Source organism: Pelodiscus sinensis, chromosome 2, assembly GCF_049634645.1.
Source record: "Pelodiscus sinensis isolate JC-2024 chromosome 2, ASM4963464v1, whole genome shotgun sequence".
Lineage (NCBI taxonomy): Eukaryota > Metazoa > Chordata > Testudines > Trionychidae > Pelodiscus > Pelodiscus sinensis.
Genome location: NC_134712.1, coordinates 137,734,080 through 137,760,695, shown reverse-complemented (window position 1 = coordinate 137,760,695; position 26,616 = coordinate 137,734,080). Strand labels below are relative to the sequence as shown.

Sequence of the window (26,616 nt, the reverse complement as noted above, 5' to 3'; positions counted from 1 at the left end):
CAGCTGTGATTTAAAAAACACTAGGGGGCTGCATCCCCTGCTCATTACACTCACCAACACTCTCTCTCTCCCCCCGCCCCCCCACAGCTGCTACGCTCACCAGCTCTCCCCATCCCTGGCTGCTACACTAGCCAGCCTCCCTCCATCCGTTCCAAAAAAACAGTGGTGGGCCCCAATGAAACACTTCACTCCCCTGGTGCTCCAGACCCATTGTGGAGGGAGGGGCAAAGAGGACTAATTAACTCTTCTGGGTCTCAGCATTTGTGGATTTTGTGGGGCTGCCTAAGCTCTGGGGTAGGGCCAAAAATGAGGGGTTAAGTGGGGGGGGGGACAGGGCAGCCAGTGAGTGGGATAGGAATGTGGTACATGATCTGGGCTGGATGTCCTGTTGTCGAGAGAAAAATGTATAGTGTTTCTGGTACATCTTTTGTTCATGTACATTATACACCTTATAACAATGGTCTTCAAACTGTGAGAAACACTCCCATAAGGGCATGGGGGAACATTCTGAGGGTCACACAGGAGGGCCCAGTGTAGCCACCATCGGGGACAAGAAAGGAGCACCATCCATCTCAGCCCTGCCCCCAGCCCAGCTATGCTCAGTCCCCTGCTTTGTCCCTAGCCACCTTCAGCCCAGGCTCCGCTCAGACCCCAGCTGCAATTTCTTTCTGCCTGCTGTCAGGGCTGGCCCACAACATTTTGGCACCTGAGGCGGGGAGCTCAAATGATGCCCCCATGCCCTCTTGCTGTACCAGCAGCAGACACAATTTTCTACACTCTGGGTCCTAGTGGGCGCACTCCCCCCCCCCCCCCCTTCCCACAGTCTGGCACCTGAGGCGGCCGCCTCAGTTCGCCTCATGGTAAGGCTAGCCCTGCCTGCTGCTCAATTCCAAGCCCATTTTTGGCCCTCATTGCCACTCCACTCTGTTCTCTGCTCCACCCCCAAGCTGGGTCTGCCCTCATTCACTTTCTAATTCTTATCCGGTCTCTGTCTGCAGACCAAGATCCTCTGCTGAGGAATCCTTATCTGTTTAGTAATAGAAGGGGTGGGGTCAGGATTGATTCCATTACTGATCAGGGAGAGGTCGTGACAGGAAAAGTTTGTACACCACTGCTTTGGCATCTTTTAAAATTGCTTTAAAGTACATACTAATGCAATGAATTTCAAGACCTTAAAGCAATAAAGCTTTATCAATTTGGAAGAATTCAAGATTCCTTGCATTCTAAATTCTTGTTTCTAGCCCTGTAATTCCATAAGATGCAAGACTTTAAACCTGTGACAGGTTCAGAACTGAGTATCATGAGTGCTGGACCTTGAGGCATCTTTATTATGGAGAAGTAATTTCACATTTGTAGGGAAGGAGACAACATTTCTGTGATAAAATGCACTTTTTTACAACATTCAATAGCTACTTTTAAGACTGCCTATACTTTAGGAATGTTAGAAGTCTTGAGGGAGTGAAGAATTAGGGAATTGGCCCCTTTCTGTTGCTATAAAGATCCCATATCTCACCATGAAATACCACTGCACCATGATCTAGTGTTGTAAAATCTTTCATAAGAGGGGGTCTGTCAGGGCTGTTCCCCACTCTGGCACTCTGAGTGCAGAAGAGAGGAGGCCGCAAGAGACCTTAAATACATTGCCTTTTTTGGTTTCTACTTCCAAAAACTCCCCAGATTCACAGACTTTGGGAAGTAGCTGCCACCACCAAGTGAACCCCTTTCTTCTTGAACCCAGGATGAAAGTACGTGGTCTTCTTCCAGAGGGATACCCCCAAGTCCCTTTACTGCAAGAGAGCTTGGGAAAAAAACAAAAGAGAAAAACAAGCTGCAATCTCCAGTAGCTGACCACTCAGTCTTAGACAGGCAGACACACAGACAAGACCCCCTGTTACTTTCCAAGACACAAGAATCAAATCATCACCTTAAAAAGGTGATTTTATTAACAAAAAGATATACTTGATAAAGCATACTTGGTTTCTAGGTGTTAGAGCAATTGAGTAAAACAAATTAAAACACAGAGAACATCTCTTAGATAGACCAACCTGTCGATCGTGATCGACCGGCACTGCCAGTCAATCTCAATGCAGTGTTCCCAGCTCCCCCCTCCCCCCGGCTCCATCCACCTGCAGTGAGGAGCCCGTGCTGGTGCTACAGCTTCCTGCCCCTCACAAACTTAGAGCCAGTGCCAGCTTCTTGTGGGGGTGGGGGAAGAAGCTCTGTGGCTCTGTGCCAGATCCAGCTTCTGAGGAAACACGCATGTGTGCTGCTCCTCCCCTCCCCACAGCAGTGCGCACTTTGTTGTCTTCCTTCCTTCTTCTGTGCTTGTTGGGGGGGGGGGTGTTTAAGATGGCCACAGAGGATCTGGAGCAGATGGATTTCTTAAAGGAGCTGCATATGCGCATCTTACAGTGCTGCCTGCAGATCTTGCCTGAGAGATCCTCATCCCTGGAGATCTCCAGGTTCCATCTGAGCTATCCCTGCCCCCTTTCCCCTGACCAGAAATCTACCCACAGCTTGCTCCTGTACCCTACTTCCTACCCAGCTTCTGCACTCCCATCCCTATCCCACTCACTGGCAGCTCTGTCCCACACACTGGAGCCCTCATTTTTGGCCTCACCCCAGAGCCTGGGGGGGGGGGGGGCCACAAAATCCACTAACCCTGGAACCTCAGAAAAGTTAATCTTGCCTGAGGGCTTGAACCTCAGTCTCATCTGCCCTCCTCTCTCCTCCCCTCCCCATGGTGCTGCAATGCCAGTGGAGTGGGGTGTCTCAGTTGGGGCCACATCAGTAAGACTTGGGGTTTTTTGGAGAGGTTGTTTTTTTGCATCTCACTTGTGTGGTTCCTGACTGATTTTTCTGTGGGTCAGTAGCCCTCAACCCAAAAAAAGGTTCCCTGCCCCTTACATAAATAAAGACAATGTTGAAACAGTTTGTGTTGGACATACTTTATTAAAAAATGAAGCCTGGCCAACAAGGCCTCATGTAGCCGCAGCATCATAACATCCCTGCACCCCCACGTGCCCCAACCCTGAGCCCATCATATACCTGAACTCCCTGTCCTGAGCCTCTCCTTTCCCCCACATTCTCAGTGTTGTGCCACAACACTCCTGCAACACCCATACCCTGCAATCCTGTGCCCTGAGCCTTTCATACACCCCACTCCCCTGCCCTGAGCCCTTCATACATCCCAACCCAAACTCCCGCACCTTCATCTACAAATCTGTGGCTTGCTCAGCACCCCAGCCCTCTACCTGACCCCAACACTCCCTGAGCCAGTATCCCCTTCTCTACCGCTCCTGCACCCAAATTCCTTCCCAGAGCTTGCACCTCTCCTCCCTTCCTACACCCAAATCCCTCATTCCCACCTCAGAGCCCGCACCTCCTGTCTCAACCCCAGTGAGAGTGAGTAAGGGCTGAGGACAGTAAGTGATGGAGAGGAGGGGAATGGAGAGTGTGGGGCCTCAAGGAAGGATTGGAGGTCTTGGGGAAGGGATGGGGTAGTTCTTGGCTTTCCCAAAAATTTAAAAAGTGATCTGGGTGTAAAAATATTGGAGACCACTGCTCTACAGTGGGTAGTGCTGAGAGGTTTTTTTGACCAGTATACACCTGGAGGTTGAGAACCACTGCTCTAGAACTTAGTCTCTCTATACCTGAGGGGTCTCTGTTACTTTCCTTCTTTACACGGAAGCTCTAAAGATAAATACATTAAAGATTGTGATGTGCACAGAGACTACACTTATGTGGGGGCAACATATATACAATAGACCACAAAGATTTATCGAAGCTCCAGGGCTTTTTTTTCCCACCACCTCTGTTTTTTCCATACTCCCTTACACCCAGAAGTATATATAGTATGAGAATTTTAAATGAAATATGTGGTCTTTGAGTAAAATAAAATTAAATTTAAATTAAAACACCAGCACAGGCTTTAATGTTATTTTGTCTACAAAATGCTGTTGACTTTATTTTCAGCCAAGAATCAAGTCACACCAGTACATCAGAGATGTGGTGTTCTTTTCTTCATGTGAGAGAGAATTTTTTCTTTTTTCCCATTTTCCTCATGTGAAAGCAAAGCACTTCTCTTTTATGCTCTGTCTCCAGTCAGAACATGCTGAGCAAGAGCAAGATGGCATGGTCTCTTTGGCCCACAGGATTTGGTTAGTTCTAGCTGGGCGTATGTGGGGTTAATACACCCATCCCACATCCTTTCCCCCCCCCCCCCCAAGAATAAGAGCTGCTGTGGGCTCTCACACTTCTTCCTCCCTTCCTATTGAGAGAAGAAGTACGTGTTAGCATAGGACCTACCTGGATGATGGAGTATGCAAAACCCATAGATGTGGAGGGAGAGCGGTTTCTACATAATCTGTGCATTAGTGTCCTTCATGATCCAATGGAGGGCACGTAGCTGGTAACCAATTGAAAGGGCTTCAATTTCCCACTGTGGCCTCCTCTATTGTGGAATATTTGGTCTCCCAAGGCAACCTTTTGGCTTAGGTAGAGGACTGGATGCTCCTCACCATTTGCCTCTGGAGATAATGCTAATCCAGGGCCAACTTCTGAGGTATTTGTCAGGAGGATAAATGATTTTGTAAAGTTTGAGTTAAATAAGAATGACTCCTGGATATGTTATTCCTTCAGAGTCTGGAAGGCTTTCTGACGGCTCTCCAATCACTGGACCTTTCTGGAGTTCTTTGCTAGGTCCAATAGTGTCCATAATACCCTGCCAGCCTGAGGAACTGTCTGTGCAGTCCCATAGGGCTTGCACATTATTCACCAATGGGCACAGCTGGCTCCTCACTACTATGACCAAGTAGGTCACCTCTTCCCCCCCCCCCAAAGTGATGGTTGGCATGGTTATGATGAGCCCCACTCTTCTGAATGCTTGCAGCAGGCCATTAGGAAGCTGCAGTTATTCCTCCCAGCTGAAGCTGTAAACAGCAGTGTTGTTGTGCATGCAGCCGCATACTGGGTAGCGTGGCTGCAATAGTTGGTCCATCTGCCACTGGGAGTGGCTGCAGCTCACCCAGTCCATATGGCATGGTGAAAGATGTTGGGAAAGTAATTTTCTCCTGGGATGCTAAGGTCAGGGTATCTGCCAGTACCCATTGGGTAGGTATCAAAAGTGAGTTAGTGCTCACCTTCCTGTAGTTCATGCAAAACTGTATTACTTGATTGAGTTTTGGGACAGTGACTATAGAGATCCACCACACACTCCAGGATTCCTCTCTGATTCCCAGGGCAAGCATCCCTTTGAATTCTTTCTAGGCTATGTCCCATAGCCTCTGCAGAAGCAACCAGTGGTGCTCTCTGGTCTTCTTCCCTGGGTTGGTGGCTGTATGGCATCTTGTTGTGTCCATTCATCTGGGGTAGGCTGACAATATGGAGGGGAATGCCTTATCAAGTTGTATTTATTCCTGTTGCTTTTTATGAACTCTTGTCCAATTGAAATGGGTGTTGGGTTTGATGACATCATGGCCAACAGCCCCAGTTTTGGTTCATGGAGATAAAGAAGAGTCAGCAGACCTTCCTGGGCCCTCTATGCTTTCAAGAGGTTAATGTGACGTCCCTCCACTGCCTGGACAACTGGCTTTCATAGTCTACTAGTTCCACCCTCTGAATTACCTCAAATGGACCCCAGCACTTGGCGAGTAACTTGGACTTTGAGGATGGTAATATGAGTAGGACCCAGTCTCTGAGCTCGAATATCTGTAGCTTAGCTCTTCAGATGCATTGGGGGGATCTTAGATTTGTTGTGCCCAACGTAAAGTCTTGTGGATCACCTCTGTCCCAACCTCTCCAAAGCATCTAGAGATACTACTGAAGTTGTAATGGCACCAACCCTATGACCCTTGATTGTTGCTCCTTCCATGTCTTCCTAAGCAAATCTAGGATTCAGTTGGGCTGCGTCCCAGAGACGAAACCATTAGTAGTTTGAGGTACTTTGCTGTGCAGCAAACAGTGCAGGCATCAACTTGCCTCAGTGTTCCAGATCATCATCCACAAATTTCTTAAGCATGGCCTTTAGGGCCCCATTGCAGCTCTCCACGGGGTCATTTGGTCTGGAAGTGGTACAGTGGTAGTCTTGAGCACTCAGATGTTCAATGGCCAATATAGTACACCATTAATTTTGATGACATGATAGTCCCCTGGTCAGTTAGTATATCTCTAGGTATCTCCACTTTGGCAAAGATATTTTAGGAGCTGAGTGGCTATGATGTATGACATGAGTATGTAGTGGCACCCTGACCCACTCATCTCCAAAGATCCTACTGAGCCCATGCCAAGTCTATATCAAAGGGCACTCCATGCTATGGGGAGCTGTATCAGAGTAGCCTAAGTATCTCAGGCTCACTTGCTGGTACTCTGGAGGCATCTGGGGCTCCTGCCAGGCCCCACAGAATCTGGGGTGGCTGTGCAGCAGCAGTCTCAGATGGATAGCTGGCCAGCCCCACATGGCAGAGGTCCAGTAATAGGGTGGACAGCAGGCTCTGGGGATTCTGAATCCAGGTTGCTGCTGCCCTGCCATATGGCCCCTGTGGCCCAGGTAACACATTGTGGGCAGCCAGTAAGTTGAGAACCATTAGTTGAAAGTGACAATGGGCATTTTCAATGTTGCAACACTGTGTACTGCAGCACCTACATTTTAGGCAAATTCACAACTCCAGATCAGGCACCCAGGTTCCCTGTACAATGCAGTGGGAAAGTTAGGTTCCGAAAGTCAGACTCCCAGAAGCCAGCATGCTCAGCTGCTTAAGAAAATCCATAGGAAATGTAGAGGAAAGAGATGTGGCCTAGTCAAGTCAGCCTTTTCTCAAGAATAATGGAGAATAAGGAACCATTGCCCCCATCTTTTAGCTCTGTGACTAGAGTAATCTTCCAGCAGATGAGTAAGAGGTTTACATCCCCATGATGCTTAATTCAAAGCAAGGACTGAAATCCAGACCCCTCCCCTCCCTTCTCCCCAATGAAATGTCTTAACCTTGGAATATGGGGTATTCTAGGATGGGGGTCTCTGTTTTTGCTCTTCAAACTATTACACTTTGCATGAAATACTTAGATATCATTGGAGGAGGCCTAGATGCAGTAACCATTAGACTATATTATTATTTTCACATTCACTCTTCTAGCAAAATGAATATTCAGTTATGTATATAAGGTGGAACAGCAGGTTCAACAGTAGGGACTAAGAGAAATCAACCTGAGAATAATTCAGTGGTTAGGGCACTCTCCTGGGAGACTTGCATTCTGGCCTCTGCTCCAAATCAACCAGGTAGGGACAAACTCAGGTTTCTTAGGCTATGGCTACCCACAACATTAAGTCCGTGTCTACACTACACGCAGTTATTTTTACATAATGTTGAAATAATGTCAAGCTGGTGGACCACTTACTCCCACTCCTGTAATCCTCATTTTATGAGGAATAAGAAAAGTCGGGGGAATAATGCTCTTTCTCAAAATAACTGTTGTGTAGAAGCACCAAAAGCATAGCTCAGGTTGTGTAGCTTATTTTGAATTTAGCTCTGCTGTGTAGATATGCCTTTACATCCTAAGTAGTGTGCTAACTATTGAGTATGTAAACTGGCATTCACAGTATGGATTTATGCATGTAACTGTCTTGCCCACACAGGAAATCTCTGTCAGAGTAGTGAATGGGCTCTAGGATTTCAAAGTTCTACGTTAGTAACTTGACCATCTTTCTTTTCCCACTGATATTTTTAGTCCTTTAAGGAGGGGATTGGAAATACTGTCACACTTAAACATTCAAGTTACATAGTTGAAAATAACTCATGAACACATTAGTTTCATTTGTTAAATTTTAATCTTCAGGCACAACATAAAAATCTTCAATGTCTTTTAATGTGCCAAAGTTTACAAAAGGTTTTAAATGATGTGCAGGCATATCCTAGTTCATTAACAGAAAATCAGTCATACTTAAAATGTATTCATTCTGTTGTGAATTTAGATCAAGTACCAATATGAAAACTAAACATAGGTTTTGGCTATTTAGCACATTTTTAATGTTCGGGTTCATTTACCAAACTCAGTGGCTCAAGTGAGTTATCTAGCTATCTTGATACTGTTTAAGAGCAGATAAATTTAGGGTGAGATTTTCAAAAAGACTCTAAATTAGTACACCTCTCTTCCTGTTGATATTGATAGGGTTTTGCAATGCTGAGCACTTTTTGAAAATCTTATCCTCAAGTTATTTCTTTGGGATTATAGCTGTATTGCTCCTCTTCAGCCAAATTCTGAAGGCATTGGGATTTTTCTTGGAATAAGGACTCAGTAAAATGTAAGCACCAGATTATGTTTTGAAGGAAGTGGTCCATGCTGTAGAGAGATTACAGATGTTAATAAAGAGAAGACTAATGAGAGTGTACACCATCATCAACATCATCATCACTCCCACAATCACATTGGTAATTGGGGCACCGTCACAGATAAATCAACCAATTGCCTCCACCACTGACCTGAGTCTATGCAAAGTCCATTCCTGTCCACTGTTTTATGTTGTCAAGCCATCTCTTCTTTTGTCCACCTCTTCTTTCTTCCTCTGTACTGTTCCTTGGAGGATGATCTTGTATAGGCCAAATTATCTTGTTACATGGCCATACCACTTCAGCTTGCACTTCTTCAGGGTCATGAGGAGGACTTCATATGATACAGCACATTGAGTGATTATGTTATGGTCCTCTTCATTAGTAATGTAGTAGAAGTAGGAGAAGCCCAGGATTTTATGGAAATATTTCTTCTCTCTACTACTTGTATTTTCCAATCAAGTTCTGCTGTAAGGGTCCAAGTCTCACATGCATATGGGAAAATGAAGATAAGCAGTGCACGTGGCACTTTTGATTTGGATTCCAGAAAGATGTTCTTGTTCTTCCAAATCTGCTTTAGCTTGGCACTTTGCACTGATGTGCCATTCTTGCCGGAATTCCTGCTTTTGATCTTGCATCAGTGATGATTGCCTCCAAAAACTTGAACTGTTTCACTAACTCCAGCTCTTTTCCGCTGACAGTGAAATATGAGCTGATCCTATCATGTTTATCATTAGCTTGGTTTTCTCTGCACTGATTTTCATGCCATATTTGGTGGAGGTTTCATCCAATTGTTTTACAAGATTGGCAAGTTCATCTTTGCTACATGTTGGGTGGTCAATATCCTCAGTGAATGGAAGATTTGAGCTCGTTCCCCCCTCCTCCCCCAAGCTGACTCTGCATATGTGATCTTCTGGGTTTCAGTTATTATGAACTCCAAGTGGATGTTGAACACTGGGGGTGAAAGAAGGCAACCTTGTTGGACTCCCAACAGTGCTATAAAACTACTCCCCTATGGTGCCATTGACATGAGCTACTAGGGCTGCAAATGTAGGCATTCAGAATTGCAAATCAAGCCTGGTATTTAAATATCCCATGCTTGATTTGCATGTTTCCGGCCGGGTGCCGTTTTTTGAAATTTACAAGCCCAGACTAACTGCCCGCGTATACACGTGGCAGGGAAATGGGCGTTCGAAATAAAGCCCTATTTCGAACTACCTGTTATTCCTCTGCAATGAGGTTTAACAGGTAGTTCGAAATAGGGCTTTATTTTGAATGCCCGTTTCCCTGCCGCGTGTAGACGCGGGCAGTTAGTCTGGGCTTGTAAATTTCAAAAATGGCTCCCGGCCGGGAACATGCAAATCAAGCGCGGGATATTTAAATTCCGGGCTTGATTTGCAATTCCAAATGCCTAAATTTGCAGCCCTAGTTCGAATTAGGCTGCAAGCATAGACATACCCATATAGAATACAAAAGTTGCACATCTGTGTTGTGGTGCTTCTTCCAGTCTGAGAGCAAACCTTTTCTTTGGCAGTGGTATTCTCTGCTTGTGATTTCCATGTGTTCAATGTGACTTTCAACATAATTTTGCTAGGATGGCTAACTGAGCTTGTGATCAGATCACTGAGCTTGTGATCTGATAATTTTGACACAATTGCAGGTTCTTTTCTTTGGCAGAGTGATGATTAACTACTGACTGTCCCCATGTAAAGGACCACTCACCAGTCTGCCAGATCTTGTTGCAGATCTTATTGAGTACATCGATTACTGTTACTCTGAATTTCATCAGTTCAGCTGGGATGTTGTCAATACATGTAGGCTTTCCATTCTTCAGTAATGTCATAGCTGTCTTCACTTCTTCACACAGTATTGGAAAGTCATCCTCCTCTGTTGAATCTGGGCTGCCTAGGACTCTAGGATCTCCCTTTATCTGGTGATTGTATAGATCAGAGTGGTATTTTTCCACCTCTTGATGATGTCCCTTTCTTCTGTTAGATTGTTCTCTTCTTTGCTTTGAATTGCATTGGCTTTGGTTCATCTTTCCTTCATCTGATCTTTTACAAGGTGGAAGGCTCATTTGCTATTTTCATCATTGATACATTTAGAGCATTGCTTTTAGATCCATATCTCCTTCGCCACCTTCATTCCTTTCTTGATCTTTCTGCCAATCGCTTTCTATTTTTCATCTCCCTTAATGTTATTTTTCTCTCACTTGAATTCTCTTCTAATGTCCTGATTAACCTAAATACCTATTCTTTTTAATCAAGGTCCAGTTTTCTTTCGGCATCTCTCTCATCTAGTAATCTCCTCCAGTAACCTTTCCCACAGATTATGGAGCCATCTGTAAAGATTAAGTTGAGTTGGGCATTTAACACAGAAATTCAAAGTCTTCATTATGTCTGAGAAATATAGCATAGCCTTCCCACATCCAGACTTACAGCATCTACTTTTGGGTTTAGAAACTCTTAGTTAATTTGAGAATTTATATTAATTTTAAAATGATTCCTTAAGGAAATATAGTGCCATGTGTCAAAATGTTTTTCTTAAATTATCTTAATAAAGGAGTTAACACAGATACTTCAAATTCACATATAAGTTAAACTTGGAGAAATCTTGTAAATAATTGACATTTACGATTTTTAAAGACTCAAGGATTATCTTTCTCCTACTGCTTTTCATAACTGTCAGTATGGGGCTGAAGGCGGAAGAATAATATTCTACAACAGGGATTTATATCAGGAACTATTGCCTTTCAAAATGAGTGCCATCTCTCCTTGTTTCCAGGAGACAGAACAGCATGCTGCCTTTTAGATTGTCAGGAAGAGGCTGGGTATCCACATCCCATTATCTTTAAGGAAAATTAAGTCTTCCTCTCTGATGGCACAGTAGGCCACTGTAGTAAAGTAGTCAACAGGAATTTAACTGGGTTACTCAGAATATTATGGGTTGGAGTCATGTTCTTCTCCACCACTACTTCCTAGTCAATTAGTGGATTTTCCCCCATTTTGTTTGCTGTTGAAATACCTTAGTTTAGCAACTCTGAGAGTGCGAACTCAGGAGGTGTAGGATGTGCTTTATTTCTTGAAGTCATGAGTCATTCTGCTAATGTGGGTCTGTATGCCAAACTCATGAGTGCTTTCCCTGTGATCTGGATTATTCAGACTGATGCTTTAATGATTGTGCCTTCTTGGGAATAATGGGCAATCCATCCTAACAGCAGATACTGTACTCACTTAATAAGTAAGTACATAATTGTCAAATTACCGAATAAACATTTTATAAATAATAAAAATGATAAATACAGAAATGCAAAGAATGAGTTATGCTAAATTATACACACAGATATGACTAGATTTTATATAGTAGAAATGCTAAGACAACCAGCACAAAGTTTCCTTGACTCTTAATTTTAAATTGACCCTCTAATGAGGGTTGTGAGCACATCAGGATTATCCTGTAATCTACAGGAATTAAAGATTAAATTTTAAGTAAAGACTGTTTTATGATTTAACCTCCAACAATATGTCCAACCATGATTGGCCACCCTACCTGTAACATGTCAGTCCATTTCAGGTCCCCGTTGGTGGTGCACCAGTATCTCCTGATTGTTACTGCTGTTTGTCTTATCTGGGGGGTCCAGTGGTCTGCAGTGCTGTTGGGGACTCAGAAATAGCTTTTCAGCTCCAAGAGATGGTCTGAATCTTCCTCACGCTATGGTAACAAGCGTAGATATAAGCTTTCTGCTCTTCCTCCTTGGCAGAATTACCTGTCAGTGATGAGGCTGTAGGCGGTGACAACTGCAGCAGCCATCTGCACTGTCTGTCGGGCTGTCGTTTTCTTCACAATGGTGTGTCAGGCCCCGGGGGAACCTCACTTGGCAGAGTTCCCCAATGGGGGATTGAGAACATTGTAAAAACAATCAGTCTGTGAAGGGAGCTGGATACTCCCTCTCTTTCTGATTCACTTCACTGCTTTCCCTTGCTCTTTCCTTTCAGTTGACACTCCAGGGAGAAAGGGCTACATTATCTTTCCCAGGCATTTGGGTCTCTAGAGTTACTGGCCGGTATTGGATTGGCCCGGCTGGTATTTTTGAATAGATTTGCCAGTTGCCAGAAAAAGTCATTCAATCTGCTGGGTTGTTAAAAAGATTAAGATTTTGAAGGTTTGCATTATTGTTGCAGTACACTGGGATGTCTAATGTTAAAAGTTTTGTGTCCACCTACCTATGCTGCAGTGTTCCCACTTCCACAGTTTAAGTGATAATAGATCAATAGAGCCCTACACATGTAAGAATTTCTATCCATAGATGTGGATATCTGTGGCTAGTAATTGATATCTGCCAATCTGCAGGGCTCTACTCCCGAAAGACACTGTGGCCAAAGAAGAAGAATGTGGTGCCAGGGCTCCCACGAGCCATCTCCCCATGCTGATTGGTCCTTCTGGCAGCATGGCTGTACTACCTCCAGCCCCTGCCTCCTGTCTGGGGGTCACACAGTCCTGCTCTAAAAATTGGATGTAAAACCCTATTGAGAGAAGCATGATCTCTAGTGAGAAAAGTTTAACGAGGCAATCTAAAAAAGATTTTGAACAGCAACTAGCAAAAGACTCAAAATTTAGTCAAAATAAAAATGTTAAGTACATCAGAAGCAGGAAGCCTGACAATCAGTGAATCCACTGGACTATTGAGAAGCTAAAGGTGCACTCATGGAAGACATGTTTCAGAAGGGTAGCCATATTAGTCTGTAACTTTTTAAAAACAAGTATTGCTATGGCACGTGAGAGAGAGAGAGAGAGAGAGAGACAGACAGACACAGATACACGCATGCATGTGCACGTATCATGAGCTTTCATAGGCAAAACCCACTTCTTCCGATGAAATGATCTTGACTGGAGAAAAAAAGGAGGACCAGGCCAGGTCTGCCACGGACAGAGGCTGCTCCAGCCTACCAGTTAGCCATAGCCGGTAAGCATGCCTGGTAACCGTTTAACCCAGTGTTTCTCAAAGTGGACCATGGGCCAACTTTGAGAGAGCTGCTAACAGGCTGCTCCAGATTGCTTACTTAACGGCTCCACAGCCATGGAGCCTCACAGCTCCCATTGGCTGTGGTTCACCATTTGCAGCCAAATGGGCCCACAGGAAGCAGCAGCCCAGGCCATGCTAAGTTAACCATTCACATCCCTGGTTGCTACATGCAAAGTAATGCATATTTAAATGTCATCACAACTATTCATACAAAATGATAGGCTCTAAATTAGCTGTTACCTCTCAAGAAATAGATCTTGTAGCTACTGAAAACATCCGCTCAATGTGTAGTGGCAAAAAAAAAAAAAAAAAAAAAATCTTAACAGACTATTAGGTACCATTAGGAAGAGGATAGATAATAAGGCAGGAAATATAATGCCACTTTATAAACCCATGGTACTCTCATATCTTGAAAACTGAATGGAGTTCTTGTCATGCCATCTCAGAAAAAGACACATTAGAATTGCAAAATAAAAAAAAAAGAATTCAACAAATAATTTAAGGATATGAAACAGTTTCCCTAAGAGGAGTAATTAAAAGAATTAGGACTGTTCATCCTGAAAAGGGACAACAAAGGAGGGCTATGATAGAGGTCTATAAAATCAGAAATGGTGTGGAGAAAGTGAATAAAGAAATATTATTTGCCCCATTCACATAAGAACCAGGGCTCTCCCAATGAAATTAATAGGCAACAGATTTAAAACTAATATATAGAAGTATTTCTTCACACAACCCACAGTCAACCTTATTTCTTGGGAAATTAAATCCAGGATAGTGGTGGGTGAGCTTCAAAAAAATGCCTGGCAACTTCCTATTTGGGTGATTTTTTTCCACCTTGCTTGTACTTCATACTACTAAAGAAAATGGTTTTTTGAAAGACGTTAACAATAGCATAATTTCAAGCAACGTTACTAGTCATAGAGACTATCATTTAGCAGTAGTAAAGCATGTCAGCACCTAATTAATGCTCAGCATTGCACATAGAAATGAAATGAATTGTTTTTTTCAGTAGATCATGAAATAGGCAAACGCATTGTTCATCAGAGTTCAATTTTTCAATTATAAATTTAGAAAAATGGAAAAAAAAAACAAGGGTCAATCTCTGGGAATGCATATTAAATGTAAACTTCAAATAGGAACTTAACACATCAACTACAGAAATCTGTTTTGCTTATAATCATTTCTTGATACCTCATTTAAATAAGTTCACTGACTTGCATGTTCTTTATTTACCTCCCTTAGATATTGGCAAATGCTATCATTTTTATCTGTGGAAACCTGGCAGGAGCATACCACAAGCACCTCATGGAACTAGCTTTGCAGCAGACATATCAGGACACATGCAATTGCATCAAGTCCCGAATCAAGTTGGAATTTGAGAAGCGGCAGCAGGTAAAGTTACTTCCCTTCCTTGGTGAATTCTGTTGCTTTTTCAAAGAACCCAGTTTATCAGAACATAATCCATTTTGTCCTTGCAAGAAAGCTTATTGATTAAGTCATGGAAGCTTTGCAATAAACTCCATACATAATATGTCATATTTTTATCTGAATGTAAAATGACTTATTATTTATATTCCCAACTACGCCTTTTCACTTGAGTTACTGAATGAAAAACACGTTGTGGTAATGGATGGTGAAGGCACTACATAGAACCTGTATTCAAGACTGTCGGTTGTTTTCTTCTGATTGGATAAGCCATGTGATGTTGATCTTTGCCTTTGAGAAAGCTTCAAATAGGATAACAAAATGCTGTGGGAAGTTCATAATAAGATCACTTCTTATAATAGCTAAAGAAAAGTATTTTTCTTTCTGTCTTTCTTTCTCCATAGTGCCTGTCACCTGAACAGTTAACAGAATTTTAAAGCACAAGTAGCTCATCGGATGCTAAACAAAATAACTACATCTTGTCCTAAAAGTCACTAGATTCAGCCTCTGTTAACTGTTAAGGTTCAGGAATTCAAAATAAAAGAACCCTGGGCTGTGAAATTCCTGCTTTTGGAAGTGGAATATTCAGATGATTGTTCTAATAGTTAATGTTTTCCAGCTGATCTTAACTTCTATGACAGCATAGAAGGCCTGGGGACGTCTCACAAATACCTGGGTCCATGACAATGGTGGGCTTTAAAGATTACCACTGAATCTAGATGCAAACAAGTTGGTGCGAAGACCTAAGAAGAAGTGTGACATGTTCACCCTGGCCGACTTTGCTCTGGTGGGCAGTTACATTCTTTACTAGCTAAAGTTTTGAGTGTGTACATCTAGGGTAGCCCTTAGTATGTCATACTACAGTAGTAAAGCCTCAAAAGTAACAAAAGCCTTGATGACAATTGCGAAATCTGCATCAGGTGCTACTGTGTCCATGGTTATATAGGAGCAAATACTTATAATGTTCCACTAGCAGTGTGGTGCATTGGCTAAGAAGGTTTTGTTGCTGGCAATGTTGTAATAAACATGCGTGTTTTACTATATACATTTTCTCAGTATTATAATGTGATAATGACTCAGACTGTCCCTGAAATATCCTTGCTTTGAGTCATGCTATGGGAGCAAAGCAACCACAGCTAGTCACACAAGAGAATCAATCCACGGTAGAGGAATCTTCCAGTGGGATGATGGGTCCTGTGATGAGCCCCCTCCCTGCAGCTAACATGATTAGGAAAAGTTGATATAGGTCTTCTCTGGGCTCTGGAAGACCCCAGGTGCTATAATGGCTGCTTGGAGCCATCAGCAACCAGACAAATCTATAATCAGAATGAGGGTGCTGTTTGTTTGAGAAACCAAAGCTTTCACCCTCATGTGAGCTTTGCTGAGTGCTCCTTGTCCAAAGCTGAGTATCAAGGACCTATGTACTATTTTAATATTTTGTTTTCTAATCTAAAAAAAGCTGGTATGTTGGTATGCCTAATTAGTATCCGAATAAGGGAAGGGACTTTGTCTACAAAAGGTCAGAGTAGCATACGAAAAGGTAGAAAAATATTTTAAAAAATCATTGATATAGGACATATCTACTTTTAGTCTCAGGTTTCCCTCAATGCGCATTGTCTGCTCAGGGATATCAGTATCTCTCAGCAAGCAATTTCAAGTTTCCCAATATTTCCACAAAGGCATCAGTCAAAAGTAGTTGGAGTTGTGAGGGTGGACAGGAAACAACTGCATATTTACAACTCCCTGTGAGGTGTTTGATCTTTCTTGCCTTCAGGAGTTGTTTTGACAGTAGTTCCCAGAGTTGGGAGGCTGATAAAATGTAGAAGTGTAAATAAGCAATAACAACCACCTTTCATTAACATACTCTGTCATTATAGACCAATGGTGGAAAATTCATTGTCTTTTTTTATAGTAAGCTAAGGCTTTACTTTCAATCTTGTCTTCAGTAGGAATAAGTATGCAGTATAACCAATTAAGAAATTTGTTATTAATGATCCACTTTGGCTCATATATAATGCTAGGAATAACTTCAGTAGTTCTGGTTTTCTACATGTTATAGGTAATTTGAGGTGGGTCAGTGGCATGCATGAAATGGAACTGGACTGAAGAACCACTTTCAAAGTGATGTTCTTTTATAAACTCGTTATTATTTATATCTGCCCTGTGACCATGACTAGCTCTGCCCCTTTTTCCCCAAAGATATCTCTTTTTCCCCTCTTTCCCATGCTTAAATGACCTGTGTCACACCTGCCAGTCTTTCACCACAGAAGGGAAGAAGTGTAGATCATTGAAATCCCATCTTTGCTGCTTATGATGGTGGTAAATGCTGTATGACTATCTAGACAGGTAAAATGATGAATGATATATAGCTTCAGAACAATCTGAAATTTTTCCCCTCTTAGGGTGGCTGAACAATCTGTGTCTGCAACATTTTTAGGGTAGGAATAAAGTACCAATTTATTTTTGTCTTTCTTTGCTACTTACGTTGCTGAGTGGGTACAAAAGTTGCTGTCAGTGTTACATTTTAATTAGGAAAATTAAATTCTAGTGTGGACTAGTGTTAATGTTTTGCCACTGTAGGAATTAGGCATATTAAACAGTAGGAGAGGCTAAGTATTTAATAATGCCCAATTAAATTTGAGAGTAGTAGCCATGTTTGTCTGTATTTGCAAAAATTACCAAGGAGTCCTGTGGCTCCTTAGAGATTTATTAGGACACAAGCTTTCATGGGTAAAACCCACTTCATCAGATGAATTGAAGTGGAAGTTACAGAAGCAGGAGTATTTATAAGGAAGGAGTTGCTTTTATTAATTAAGCTAATCAAGTCAGGGTGGAAGTGGGTCATTCTTAGCATTTAGTCTGGAGTTGTGAATATTCAGAGAGGGGAAATTGCCTTGGTAATGTCTTAAGCAGTTGAGGTCCTTAACCAACCCTAAATTCATAGTGTTAAATTTGCAATCCGAACTGGATTTTATTTGTGTAGTTTTTGGCTTGGTTTGGATTTTTTGTCCTCTAGCTAGCTGGTGAGGCTTCAGCTGGAGTACTGAGTCCTGTTTGGGCACCACATTTTCAGCTAGATGGAGATAAATTGGAGACAGGACCAGAGGGGATGAACAAAAATGATGAAACATTTAGAAAATCCAACTTACATGAAAAGTTTAAGGAACTGAGAAAATACGCTCTTTTAACTGGGAGATTTGGGGGAACCTGATAAGTCTTCAGATATATTAAGGATTGTTATTAAAAGGTCAGTGATCAATTGTTTTCCATGTCCACTGAAAGCAGGACAAATAGTAATTGGTGTAATATGCAGCAAGGGAGATTTAGGTTAGAGATTAGGAAAAATCTTTCTAACTGTAGTTATCATTCTGCATAGGAACGGTCACACTGGGTCAGACCAACGGTTCATCCAGCCCAGTATCCTGTCTGCCAACAGTGGCCAATACCATATGTCCCAGAGGGAGGGAACACAACAGGTAATCCTCATGTGATCCCTCTCCTGTCACCTACCTCCATTGTCATAGGCTTTCAGTAGAGGTTGTGGAATCTCCAGGATTGGGGGCTTTTAAGAACAGATTGGACAGACACTTATCAGGGATGGTCTAGGTGAGTGGTGGGCAACTTGGCAGCATGTGGGCTGCATACAGCTTATCAGGGTTCTGTGTGTGGCCAGTGAGACATTTTATTTACTGTTGCTCATGCACAGAGTTGCCAGAGCCTGCTGGTTTCTGTCCGTGTAGTTTTTTCCTGGTATTACTCAAGTTAAATGTGTAAAGCAAGGTCACATGCAGTGAGGTGGATGCTGATTGCACACAACATTGACTCTGAGAGCCATGTGCGCGCTCTGCATCCAGTCAAAGCAGTGTTGCAATTCATTTTGCGCACCCCAATTCTAGGTATGCAAGTGCAGTTAACAAACCTGTCCTGTCCCAGAAGACCATCTTGGTTACAATAATCTTGCAGCCCATTGAGATGAAGGAGGGCCAATCATGCGGCTGGCTCACTAGCCTAGGTTGTCCATCATTGATCTAGGTTTACTACCTCAGTGAATGGAGCTGGAACAGATGACTTCTTCAGCTCCCTTTGAGCCCTGCATTTCTGTGATTCTGTTGTTTAATGCAGTACTAGGCTTTCCAGTAGAGTTAAGCCAAGTAGCTCCATTTTATGGATTGTTGTTTTGTCTGTATTATCTGGGAAATTCCATTTTTTTCTTAAATATTGGGTGAGGACAGGAAGATAATCAGTCAGGCTCTCTCTCATCACTCAGTTATCCATGCACATAACTGATGTATTGTGAAAATGTATTAAGCAATGTTTGTAAAGTCCCAATCTCAAAGTATTATTCAGATGAGTCAGTGGCTGGGGTGGCAATACACTGAAGGTATCCTGGTGATTCAGTTTAATTCTGTATGTAATGTGCCTTTGTGAGAGCAGATCCTCCATTATCAATATGATTGTAAAAATAATATCCTAGTCTTTCTAAAACCTTGTAAGATTTGCTAGACTTTTAAAGTCCTTATATTTGAAGTAAATAGTATAAAGGTCTTCATGGTCCCCACCATGTTGGATTTATTTTAGATTTACTTGGGGGAAAAAAACTTGCAAAGTCAACTGACCATTCTGAAATATAGAATTGAGCAGAGAAAATCTAATGAAAATGCTTTGGTTCGTGGGCGAAAAAAAAATCTTGACTTAAACTTCTTCACTTCCACAGGCTTCTCCATCTTTGATCCTCATTGGGTCCATCAGGTTTTTGTGTGGACTCAGGGTTTCTGAACATGTTTAACAGTAAAAGGTGAAAGTGAGCAGAGAGGGGGCAGAAAATGAAGCTGTGCAATGGGAATGGGTACACTAACTGCAGCCCCTTGGGCCCTGAAATTCCCTTGGCAGCACTGCTGGCATCTTCTTGAAGTGTCTTATTAGCACATTTTGCACTTTGTCAGTCATGGTTATGTTAACAGTGGATTTTAGTTTCACTGACACAGTGTGTCATCATTAGTATTACACTTCTGTGGTTAAAGGTATCATTCAGAATACAGATTTCATAGCTGTTTATACATGCTGCTTCATCTTTTCTTTCCCTCTTGTTAATAAATGTAAAATGAAATGTGAAATTACTCTGACCTTCTAACATATGCAGCTTTGCTGCAGCCTATGCATTTCAAATTCCCTTTTATAAAAAGTATTTGTCCCATTGATACACCCTGGCTGACAGTTAGCAGGGATCATCAATCTGAAGCTGTGTTAGATTTTGACGTTGACAAGTAGTTAGCATAATTACCCTCCTAACTCTTTGCTGATGCTTTGCATTATGAGACAGAAAAAATATTTTGAGAAATTATTACAGTGTAGTAGAGGAAGTGCATAGAGATGGTGACGATTCAGTGGGCTCTCTCAGATACCCTCTTTGAAAAGGAGGCAAGGTAATAATGGGTTTAGAAACAGCTCTCAAGTTAAAACATATTTCAATGAAAGAGATTTCAAATGATTGAGTGGGATTTTAACTGTCTCATTGAAACTCTCAGTAATATCGTGTGTTGTAAGAGTGAAAAACCTTCATGCACTACCTTTAAATGAATCCAAAATGAGGATGTCTCTCACTCCAAGTTGCTGAGAGGTTGAAACTGTTAAGAATGAATGGAAACATTTGAAAAATAATAAACGAATTTATAAAATGAATACATAAAAGTTCACTTCATGCCTAAACAGATAATATATCATTTGTATTTGACTCAACAGGATTGGGGCAGTTGCCTGATTTGCTTCCCTCCCTCCCTTGTCAGTGGGCCTGGTGTCTAAATCCGCGGCTAGTTTCTGAAGCACCACCTCATTTGCTGGGTGAGAATATAGCATCCAGTGAGTTCCTGCTAGATTCCTAGATCCAGACAGTGAAATTACAGATGTAATTGTTTGCATATTTGTTTGCATCAGATGTCATGAGGCAGATCATTGTTATATTTGAAAGGAAACTAACCAGTGGCAAGAACATAAGAACGGCCATACTGGCTCAGACCAAAGGTCCATCTAGCCTAGTATCCTGTCTGCTGACAGTGGTACTAAGCAATGGTGGATTTCCTTCCAAAGCCAAGCATAGATAAGGAGAAGCATGGAAAAATTCAGCAATCTTCAGTAGGGATGTGATCGTTTAAACAAGGGGTGGGCAATAATTTTTTATGGGAGCCATTCCAAGAATTTGGAAAGTGGTCAAGCCCACACTCTTCCATGGTATTAATGGAGGAATGCAGGGTCTGGGATGGAGGTTGGGTGCAGGAGGCAGCTTGCAGTAAGGGATTAGCGTGCAGTATGGGTGTGGGATCTAGGAGGGAGTTTGGGTGAAGGAGGCAGTTGTGACCTGGGGCAGGGGACTAGGGTGCAGGGGTTTGGGCTGCAATCTAGGGCAGGAGGGGGTTGTAACCTTGGACAGAGGACTGGGATGCAAGAGGGGAGTGCAGGGGTTTGTGTTGTGGCAGGGGATTGGATGCAGGATCCAGCAGGGGATATAGATGCAGGCAGGGGAGCAGAGTATTTGCGTTATGTGTAGTGGGAGGGCACAGGGTTGAGGTGCCAGAGGCAGGTTCTGGTTGGGAAACTTACCTACTTGACTCCTGACCAGCAGTCTTCTCAAGTAGACTCCCTGACTGCCCCACCCCCAGACCAGCTGCAGGGGCCTAGTAGTCTTTGAATAACTACAAGCCTAAGAGGAGGCGGGTGAGTGCTTCATAAGCTGCGTGTTGACAACAGGCAGCTCCCATTGGTCAGAAACCAGCCAACAGGATTGTGCTGGGGGCGGGTGCAGCACGTGAAGCCTTTGCTCCCTCCCTCGGGCTTGCAACTGTTCAGCTGTTCAAAGTGGGCCCCACCACAGCAGAATCTCCCAGCGCCTGAGGCTTCCCACTGTGTCCAGAGGCCAGATCTGGTGGCTTGGTGGGCAGGAGCCGACCTGCTGGACATATTTTGCCCTGCCCTGGTTTAAACACTTAATAGGTAAACCAGTGTGAGCCTGGGCTCGTTGGTGAACTTCACAGCATGTGGGAAAGGAGACAGGCGGGGGCTGGTACTTGTGGGGAGTTGGGCTTTTAAACTGGCTCCCTGTGTGTTGCAGTTCCTGTGGAGCTGCCTGCCTCTTCCCCCTCTGTGCTTCTGCCCTGCCTGCTCCTCCCTTTCCTTCTGTGCTGCTGCTGGTTTAAATGCTGGCTCCCTGCGCACATGGGGTTCCACAGAGCCACCTCCCCTGAGTGTTTAAATGTGTAACTGCTGACTTTTTCAGTGGTTACGTGTTTACAAAAACAAACAAAAATGCTTTTTAACATCCCTAATCTTTAGTGCCATCAGTCAGGAACCAGAAATTAAAAGGAAATTCAGTCCTGTTTTATCCTGCTAGAAGATGCACAGCCACAGACTGCTATAACTGAACTCTTTCGACTGATCTCCGTCTTTATAAAAGCTCTGCATCAGTGGAGGATTTAGGTAATATTCACATAAGAAGAGACATTGGCACCAAATATTAGAATATAAAAGGGGGAGCTGGCAGCAAACCCTGTGTTTGTCAGCTGACCAGGACAAAGGTGGTCTAGTCTGGTGGTCAGAGCAGGCAACAAACCTAATGCACAGGGGCAGAGCCATTGTCAGAAGCCAAAGCCAAGGATGAAATGGGAGGACAGGGACTGGAGGGAGCAGAGCAATCAAGTGGGGTGAGGAGGTTCAAGTCAGGAGCATGACAGAGGCAAGGCTGGATGCAAAGCAAGAGTAGCAGGAGCAGTCTCAGTAGTGGGCCTGAGCGCTGAGAAGCCATGAGCTGTTGCTGCTCCTGGCTTAAGAACAGCCTGTTGGCCTCTGCAGCCAGTCAGGTGGCAGCTGTACTGTTGAGGCAGCTGGGAGACTAGTTCTACTGCAGGCCCTGATTCCTGAGGAGGTTTAAATTGCCTCACACATTCCATTACAATGTAGCCTTGAAACCTTGTTTTAATAAAAACTCAATTATTTGCAGCAGAGCTTTGCTATCTGACAGGGAGGACACTCTGGGGTTTGAGAGATGTGTTTTGTTCATCTCATGATTTTTTTGTCTGATAAGGCTGAATAAAAACTTTTGAAAATTATCCTTTCCTTGCCTTGGCTATAATTATCACTACTTGATTTTTGGCACCATGCCAAAACCCTTGAATATTCTAAGGCACAGTCCCTTTAGTACATACTGTTCTGGGAAACAACAGCTCAGCCATTGGAGCAGCTGTAATGATGGAAATCAGGCAAGGAGAAAAAGCAAGGCTGTTTCCTCTGACCACCTCCCTGACCCAGTACATGACCCCCAACCATCCCTCTTTCTTTCTGGAGGGGCTGTGTGGAGCAGGACAAGAACCCTACTACTACAGATACCTCTAATAATAACTGGAAAGCTGACACCATGAGTTCTAGAATCACCTCTTCTACTGACTGATGTCATTCTGTGTCCTTTACAATTTTTATGATTAATAAAAACCTAAAATCCCAGTGAGAGATCACACAAGCTAGGATCAGAAGACTCGTTCAGTCAGAGCATGTCTACATATCAGGGCTAAAGCTGAAATAAACTACACAGCTTGAGCTACATTAATTGCATAGATTAAGTTAGAATAGCTTATTTCAGCTTTTGGTGCTCTCCTCACAGCAGGAAGTCTGAGAGAGGGCACAACTTCTCTTCTTCCAACTTCCCTTACTCCTTGTAAAATGAGGGTTACAGGCAGGGGCCAAAGAGTTTGCAGGGCCCAAGGCATCACGCTGTGTTTGGCTGAGCCTCCTGGCCATGCGGCTCCCAGGCAGGGCAGTGAGTGAGCGGCCGGGTGGGCAAGGCTGGGAGCTGGACAGCGCGGGGCCCTGAATGTGTGGGGCCCAAGGCAACCACCTTGCCCAGAGTCAGGGCCCGGTTACAGGAGTTGGAGTAAGAAGTCCTCCAGCTTGATGTTATTTTGACATTGTCGAAATAACTGCTCGTCGTGTAGACACGGACTATGTTATTTCAGAATAATGCTGCTGTTTGGACATAGCCTCAGTTACATTGCGTCATAGCAGGACTCTGCTATACTATTGTTGGTAATGCTGTCTGTAAAATGGGGGCTATTTGTGTGTAGGTCAGCTATTTATTTTTTTAATGTGCTATGCACCTCTGGCTAGAGGCTTGTTCATACAGGATAACAGTTTCCTGCTGAGAGTTTAGGACCTGATATTGTACGGCTGGAGACAATAGAAGTTTTGCAGTTGACTTCAGTGAGAACAGGATCAGGACCAAATATATTTAACTCTGTTGCCCAAATAATAAAAGTCTGCACTATAGGCTCAGGATTAAAATATGTAGGTGGTTGTTAATATTGCATGAGGTTGGTGTTCCATTATGGGGCTCAGTTACCTTGCTGGTTTAGTATAGCTCCTTTTTTACTGGGGGGAAGTAGGGGTGGGGGGAGGATATTAGCAGTATCACGGAAACAGTGAATTGGCAGTATCTCCCAAAACTACTCACTTGTGGTGCCAAAACAAGCTGTCACTCTCAGTAAATTGTGTAGACATTCTTAATATGCTCCTCCACCTCCTGTCTTAAATGGTTTGATGAGCAGCGAAATAGTTAACTAAGATGACATTTAAATGAAAGCCTAGTTTCTGGAGCATAAGAAGGCAGTAAGCCTGAAAGAAGTGCTGATACACAATACCTTTGTGTACCAAACTCTGATCTTACGTGAAAATTGCAAGTCTTCAGCTCCAACTGCTTTTGAGTTAATAGTGGCCAAAATAGATACTTTTTAAAATATTAACAATGTAACATTTCCAGAGCCTTATAACAGAACAAGCTAGCTAGCCTTGCACTCTCACAAAAATCATCTTTAATCCTGAAACTAATGATGAGCAATGTCAGACGAAATGATGGGTGTTTTTAAGACAGAATGAGCTACATAGAGCTAATGGAAGCACAGTAGGGTCTTGCAAGCACAACTGTGATTCTGTAGTAAATGTGTTATTAGGTAAACTGTTCTTTACAAATCTAAACAAAACAGTAACCTTTCTGGAAGCATTTTGAGAAAATGGCTCATAAAAAAATTGTCATCCTCTACCCCCCACGCTCCTCTTGTATAAGATTCAATTAATAGGTGACTCATACCTTTGGTAACCCCCCTATAGGATCCAGATACTAGAAACTATACTTTTTCTGTTGCAGAGCTGTCATATGGTACATGTTGTTCTGCATACAAATCAAATAATGGGTTAGTTATAGAATAGTTGAATTCTCAATAGGTAACTCTGCACATGCTGGTTCAGCAAAGAAAAGTTAAAATAGGGAAACCGAAGCAAACAGAATTACCGTAGTACATTTGAGTATGCCTGTCCTTTTAGATTGCACTCCCTTAGCTGTCAGCCATCATGCAATTCAGATCAATCAAGCTACAAAGTTTCCTCATTTGCAAAACAGATTACTCAGTACTTTTTTTTAAAGCCAAATGTCTTGAAATACATGCGTATTTGTGATTCCAAACAGAACAAAATGTAAAAGGAAATGGTGCCCTGCTTAATAATATGATATTCTCTTCCTGTTGTTAAATAAATTACATCTTCATCAACAAAAATCCTCCCAGTCATTGCAAAATAATCCAGAATTTTCATTAATCTCTGCTCGGAGAACAGGATACTGTTTGCATATGCATAATGCCAGAAATAATAATAATGATCAGTTTTACTTATAAAAGTCGTCATTATTTATCACGTTCAAGTTGTGATTCAGCTGAAGAAGTGGGTTGTGCCCATGAAAAGCTTATGGTACTATCTTAGAGACTAACCAAAAATTTAGTGTGTGTCTACACAGCACCCTAAACTCGAAATAAGATACACAATTTGTGCTACACAAATTGCGTATCTTATTTCAAATCTATTTTTGAAATACCTTATTTTGAAATTAGGCACATCTACACAGTGCCAAATTTTGAAATAATGTGCTATTTTGAGACATCTCTTAGCCCTCATAAAACGAGGGTTACTGGGATGGCATAACAGTGTGCCCGTTATTTCAAAAAATATTTTGAAATAATGGGTGACTTGTGTAGACGTGGGGTAGCTATTTTGGGATACCTTCGATATGCCTAAATGTCCATGCAATATAGACATACCCATAAGGCTGCGTCTACACAGCACCCTAAACTAAATAAAAGTGTACATTTATTCACATTTCTTTAAATCATCTATTCAGACCTCTCTAGCTACTTTTACAGATACTTAACACAGGCAAAAATAGTAGTCCTTAGCACCTGTGACATTCAAGCCAGTCTGATATAGGAGCTAAAATGTAGATTTAAGAACCTACTTCATGCACTCAGGTTAGAAAATTGTGGCCTAAGTTTTATGACTATATAATCATATTCATGTGCATGATGGTGACCTCAAAAGTTTTAAGCCATACTGCTATAAATAGCCTGTAAACACATGTCCTTGGTAGATTTAATATTGACTGACAGAGAACATGGTTTTAAAAAGCATTTCTTCCGAAGATGGTTGATCATTTCCTATTGACTGACTTTGCAATGGACTATCTAGAACTTACCATTTCTTTCTTTTGTTTAGTAGCTCTCATTTTCATACATGGCTCTATGCACTTGGTGTAGTGTTGGTGAATGTTAAAAATTGTGTTGGTAATCCTAATGTAATGTGTGTTAATGATAAAATTTCTTATCAAATGTAGCACTACAAAAAATCTTTGTGCAGTGAGCACAGGCTCCTGGAGTACAAAAAAGGACTTGCCCTTTGAGTCCAGCCTCTTCTACAAGAAGAGTGATGAGATTCAAGACAGCCCTTAGCTTCCCGGGCATTTGGGCCCCACCCCTGACAAGGAAACAG

At 42.6% G+C, this 26,616-nt stretch overlaps 1 protein-coding gene across 4 annotated transcripts in view; it reads left to right on the top strand.

Moving 5' to 3' along the window:
- The window catches only part of ADCY2 (adenylate cyclase 2), a 361,616-nt gene that overhangs the window by 154,920 nt on the left and 180,080 nt on the right, over positions 1-26,616 (top strand). For all 4 annotated transcript variants that reach the window (XM_075921497.1, XM_014573081.3, XM_075921498.1 and 1 more), the window contains one exon: positions 14,587-14,736. In XM_075921497.1, coding sequence (XP_075777612.1) covers positions 14,587-14,736 — 150 coding nt within the window. The remainder of the gene's footprint in view (positions 1-14,586; positions 14,737-26,616) is intronic.